This window comes from Nicotiana attenuata, unplaced genomic scaffold (assembly GCF_001879085.1).
Source record: "Nicotiana attenuata strain UT unplaced genomic scaffold, NIATTr2, whole genome shotgun sequence".
Taxonomy (NCBI): domain Eukaryota; kingdom Viridiplantae; phylum Streptophyta; class Magnoliopsida; order Solanales; family Solanaceae; genus Nicotiana; species Nicotiana attenuata.
This window is the reverse complement of record NW_017670452.1, coordinates 103789-109935: the sequence shown is the minus strand read 5'-3', so window position 1 is coordinate 109935 and position 6147 is coordinate 103789. Positions and strand designations below refer to the sequence as shown.

The 6147-nt window shown below is 38.6% G+C and overlaps 1 protein-coding gene across 1 annotated transcript; it reads left to right on the top strand.

Moving 5' to 3' along the window:
* The first annotated feature begins 580 nt into the window (after window positions 1-580).
* On the top strand, window positions 581-3646 carry LOC109239614. Its single transcript, XM_019406200.1, has 5 exons — window positions 581-1438; window positions 1533-1590; window positions 1880-1963; window positions 2058-2193; window positions 2598-3646. Exons 1-5 carry the CDS (start codon window positions 772-774, stop codon window positions 2874-2876), a joined length of 1224 nt encoding a protein of 407 aa, XP_019261745.1. The 5' UTR covers window positions 581-771; the 3' UTR covers window positions 2877-3646.
* Window positions 3647-6147: the final 2501 nt, after the last annotated feature.

Below are 6147 nucleotides of genomic sequence, written 5' to 3'. Positions count from 1 at the left end.
GGTTAAACAATGAGGGGAAACTTGATACATATTCCAAATTCACGAAAGGGAAAGGCCGAACAATGAACATAAACAATTGTCTGAACAATTGCAAGATTCTAAAGTACCGAACATAAACAATTAAACCAAAATAAGAAGGGAAAAGCTATAACACTGACATTCACGGTTTATCAAAATAAGAAAGGAAAGGTTTATATACGTAGAGGTAAAAATATAAATATAATAATACAGCGGATTTATATACATCTGGGTAAAATATAAATATAATAATTCTTAATGGTTTATCCGATAAGGAAATTGAGTAATCCGCCCCCAAACCATTAATTATAGAATTTCAATATGTTCACCCATTGTTAATCCAATAATCCGATACTAATAAGTTAATTTTGTGGTCCGATTATCGGTTACGATTCGGTAAGGATGGGGTGATTGTCATCCTCGTGGTCACTTTAAACAGAAGAAAGTGGCAACCTCACAAGAAAAGAGGTTCTATGTATGGCAGACCCCAACCTCTCCATGTTCCAAATTCATAACTTCCCCCCTTATACCCCTTTTCCCTACCTCCCCCCCCACAAAGGCCCCAACCCCCTTGGCTTTATTATTTTCTCTATAAAATCAGCCCACATTCTTCCCTCAATCCTCATGTCCCTTAATTAGAGCTTGATCAATACCAAGGAAAAGCCTCTAACCCTCTTCTCATTTTGCCTCGTTTACTCTTCTTCCTTGTGTTATCTCTTCACAAGAAAAGCACAACTAGCCAATAAATTAAAGATGTGTTCCTCCAAAACGAAACTGCAGAGCAGCCAACAAACCATCTCCCAAATCAATGGTCGCCCTGTTCTTCAACCAAATAGCAAAATAGTTTCTTTTTTTGAACGCCGTAACTCCCTTAAAAAGACACCTCCAAAAACAACTTCTGTTGCTGCTGTATTACAGCGAACTAACAGTGCTCCTCCTAGTCCTACTACAAATGGCACTACTAAAGTCAAGATTTCAGTAACAACTCCACCGGTCTCTCCTAAACTGAAATCGCCAAGACAACCAGCTACCAAGAGAGGGAATATTGATCCTAATGTCTTGAATTCAAGTGGTGACAAAGTTTTGAGTCCCAAAGGCACTGCTAATAAAACAACAACAACTTTATTGAAGAAGCCTAAGAAAAGCAATGGGGGCATAGCTTCGACCCCTTCTGTGGAGAATTCTTCATTGAAATATTCGTCCTCGTTGATAATCGAGGTTCCAGGAAGCATAGCAGCAGCAAGAAGGGAACAAGTTGCAACCGCGCAAGTTCAAAGAAAAATGAAAATTGCCCATTATGGAAGAACAAAATCTGCCAAATATGAAGGAAAAGTATCTTCTTTCGACTCTTCCTCTCCTTCAGCAGCTAACCCCAGTCCTCGAGAGGAAAAAAGATGCAGCTTTATCACGCCTAATTCTGGTAATTGAAACTATCTTCAAACACAAAATGAGACACAAATTAGCGTAAGTGGATAAATAGGACTAAAGTTTTTGGTGTTTTGTGGTGTTTCCAGACCCGCTCTATATTGCATACCATGATGAAGAATGGGGAGTTCCTGTCCATGATGATAAGTAAGCATCTCTTTTCCCCTGTTTTTTGTGCACTGTTCATATTTGTCAGCTTCATAAGAAGGCAGCGGGGTGCACAAAGTATCCCACGTTTATACAGGGTTCGGAAAGGGCCGCAACCCAAAGGGGTGTGATGTAGGCAGCCTACCCGATGTAAGGCATCAGTGGCTGATTCCACGGCCGAACCCGTGATCTATAGGTCATACAGAGACAACTTTACCATTGCTCCGATGCTTCCCTTCATTTGTACTTGCTTCATACTTATATTAATTTCCTTGTTGTATATACACAGTCTGCTCTTTGAGTTGCTGGTGTTAACTGGTGCACAAGTTGGATCGGACTGGACTTCAGTGTTAAAAAGAAGGCAAGATTTCAGGTAGATTTTAGCTGGTGTTATTACTGATTCTTAATAAACATTTTTTGCAAAAGTCAGAGGCCTTAGCTGTATTTTGCATTCTATTTTCCTCCAGGGATGCCTTTTCAGGATTTGATCCAGAAATTGTTTCCAAGTACAATGAAAAGAAGATAACTTCAATAAGTGCTGAATATGGTATAGAGCTTAGCCAACTCCGAGGAGCTGTCGACAACTCTAACAGAATTTTAGAGGTAATCATACAATATGAGCTCTATAAAAGAATTTTAAACACTAATTAAACTTTTCAACTGTCTTTTCTATTTCAATATCTTCATTCTTTTTCAATCCTTATGATGCTCTAATGGAAAGTACAGATGGGAAACTCTTAAATTAATTAATCTGCTTGAAGCCAATCATGGATGTAGCTAACACCTATTAAATAACATAACCACATGGGCCATATGGAATAAGTATTGGATACCAATCCTGACAACCCCAAGAAAGTAAGATTAGTAACTTAAATAAGTGTTTAGGCTTAAAAAATACAGTAGACTTCTCATATACTGTTACATTCCTGTGATTCTTAAATAAAATTTGGACATTTCTAGTCTTGCAAATTTTAAATGTGGGGATCAATTTCTTGAATATATTTCAGATAAAGAAGGTATTTGGGTCGTTCGACAAGTATCTGTGGGGATTTGTAAACAAGAAGCCCATTGCAACACAATACAAGGCATGCAACAAAATCCCAGTGAAGACTTCAAAATCAGAAACCATAAGCAAAGACATGGTGAAAAGAGGCTTCCGCTACGTCGGCCCAACCGTTATACACTCCTTCATGCAGGCGGCCGGCCTTACCAACGACCACCTAACCACCTGCCCACGACATGTCAAATGCGTGGCATTGGCAACTCAACCACCCCCAACTCTATAATTACCTAATCATCTCCCAGTTTATTAAGTAGTCTACTAATTAGTCACAGTTCTAAGTAGCAAAAAAGTTGTTAAGAAGCGTAGTTGATTGTCTAACAATATTTCCCCTTTTTTCTATTTGGGTGATGAATTTAGAGGTGTCAAGTGATATGATTTGGTGATTGTAAAGATATTGAGTTGGTTAATGTATAGACAGGAGGAAGAAGTGAGAATATTTAGAGGAGAAAGTAGAAAGGAATAAAGGAAGGATGGTATAGATATGGAGGGACAGGAAGCATGTGCGCAGGGTTGGCAGGGGAATGCCAATGGCATGTGTTTGGTGCATATATGCCTTAGGATTTAATTTTGTGACCAGTGACCAGTGACCAGCACCATCAACAAAAACTCAAGGGCCATTACTCCACCACTATTTACTTGCGTGCTTTTGAATAGAGGAAGGATAAGATCATCATCAACTTCAGTACAAAGGAGGAGCCTCTGTGTTCCCCCATGTAGGGCCTTGATTTGGATAATATTTTCTTTGGTTTTCTACTTTTGTTGTTGCCCCATCGTACCATGTTTGCTGGAATCTAACATGACCTAGAGGCAAGCACAAAGTGCCTTGCACTTGTATCATTACTTTAGTGTGGAATTTTGAGTGTCTTCTCGTTGGCCTTTGCTTTTTTTTTTCATACGGGAATTGTAATATTATGATGGATTTTAGTGGCGATCTGTATGGTTATGTGACCCTCTCTGGATATTTATGGATACACTTTTCTGGATTCTGTTTAATACGATAAGTTAAGCACCTACCTCCCATGTGCCCTCAACTTTTCTAAGTCACTTGTTAGACAAGATTGCAAAGCATATTCCCCACACACATGCACATGGACACGGCGACTAACTCAAGAGTGGATTAGAAATGCATCTCAAAGTAAGGCTCGCTTGCCAAACTACACTTAACCTCGCAATAAACTACTGCTCCTTTCGACAATATTTTAAGTGAGTATTCCAAGTTGAAAAGGAGTATTTGAAATATGAAAATGTGTTTAGACATGAAATTCACCTGGGAAGAGTTGGACATTTGTGGGTGACAACTATTATTTCACTAGAAATATTCCACAACCCACTTTTCAACTTCATATTCTCTATTTTAAGTTGAAGTTGAAATAAATTGGACAAATTATGAAACAAAGGACTTGCAAATAATAAGTGTTTGCAAATGATATGTCATTATTAGCAAGTAATAAGTATGTCTAAAAGTCTACTTAAGTTCTAGTTCTGCATTTTCTTTTAGGAATCAGCCCCAACCTTCGATACCTCCGCCCCATCTCCCACCCAAAAAAAAAAAAAAAAACTTTAAAAGGGGGAAAACCAAGGGATCTAGAAAGAAAATAGTCAACCAGACGAAGACAAAAGGTCAGACTGGCACGGGACTATGGAGAGATAGGAACTACACGACATTTCCAGTGAAAGCTAGTTGAAGTTCAACTGTTGAACTTCTAACTTCGAACATACAAGTACAACAAATCACAAGATAAAACATAAGATTGAAACATGAAGAGGGGCTAAAGTTGTGTTACGAGTGCCACAAGATCCTGCAAAGCAAGATAGCAATTTAAAGCGTAAAACAAAACAAAGTTCAGCTAGATTGCTAATGCTTTCTTCCTGCTAGAAGAGGAACCTAACTCCTCGGGTTAGGAGAAATCAGCAGCGAGTTAGTAGCATCCCCTTGGATGAAGCACCATACCTGAAGCTCAATGCCAAGGCATAAAAATCAGCAAGAAATTCTTGAAAGCTTCCCATCAGCATTTTATAAAGCACAGCTCAAAAGGATATCTAGCATGCTTTACAGGACTCTTGAATCATATTGCGTGGATATTTCAACAATGATCTTAACCCCTGGAAATATCACCAAGTTCCTCCTGTCACCACTTGAAAAGTTTGCGAAACAACCAAAAGCTACTTCAAAGTTTTGTACATCTTCTGTGCATCACTCAAACACGACTGATGTAAGTAACTGGTCAGTCCCTGATCAAAAGGATTTCAGGAGTTCTCCCCTCTGCCCTACTCTGGTAACTATACTAGCAGCTCCACGAAGGGGTGGAAATGGGAGATACAAAGAAAAAAGTCCTATTTCTTTTGTCTATACCTGCTTCCTATCACCACTCTATAACTGATTCCACTTTCCTAAAAGAAGATCAATTTCCTTTATATTTATCTATACCTTTCTCAATTCTCTGCATCTCTCCCTTTGTCTCAAATTAATTTCCTATAATCAAACTCTAGTACTCTGCAAATGTTGTATTGTTTAGGCAGTATTGGCTAAAGAATGTGAAAGAGAAGGTTGAACGCATGTGCAGGAAAGGACAAGAGATACCAACTATACAATGTAGTTTAAGGAACTCATTCACAGTATTGGATGCCCCTCTGCTTGATTTCTATGTATTTTATTTCCGCTTAATCTTCTATGTATTTCATCATAAGACCTTAGGGGTACCTTTGGGTGTCAGAAACAATAATATTAAAGCATAATGCACAGAAGACATAAAAGAAATCCATCTTGCCTGATCAATTGGATCCAAATGAACTTGTTGACCAATCGAAGAAAAAGTCCAAGCAGAATCGACGAACTGAGATCTTTCACAACTCAAAGGCTTAAGCACTTAGAAAGGCATAAAGTGCACAAAGGATAAACAACCAGTTCATAAGCTTCACTTGATACACTGCAATCATACTAAAATTCTTGCATAAAAGAAACTCAAAAAATATAGTTTGTCCTTTAATTGCACTTTGCAACTTAAGCCTCCGCGTGGCTTGGCGCTCTTTTGGGCTTTATGCGCCTGACTATACTATGGCTACTTGCAGTGATGTTGCTGTACTAGCTGCAGTACTGCAGTAGATCACTGGCTATGCTCCAGAAGTTTGCAAAAGATTTGATAGCAGCAGCATACTGAAAATCTTGGGTATGAAACTCAAAGTTCGCAGATAGAACGAAGTAGACATAAAAAAGTGGATAATCATTTTTTTTTCTGTTAGATTCTCCGACCAAGAACCAAAAGCACAAGATAGCCATAAAAGGTATTATCATTCAATCAAAAGGTTAAGGCTCTTGTTTTTATAAGTATGGTGTCCAGGCTAGCTTGCGTACACCTCAACTATTCTACCGGATACCAACTATCTCCCCCCAACACAGTTATTGGACAACTCTGCGCATAAAAGCTTAGGCAGATAGGAAGAAATCACCTAATATTTTTCGTCTCTGTTAGGAGTTCGACCTTGTTCTCCTATTC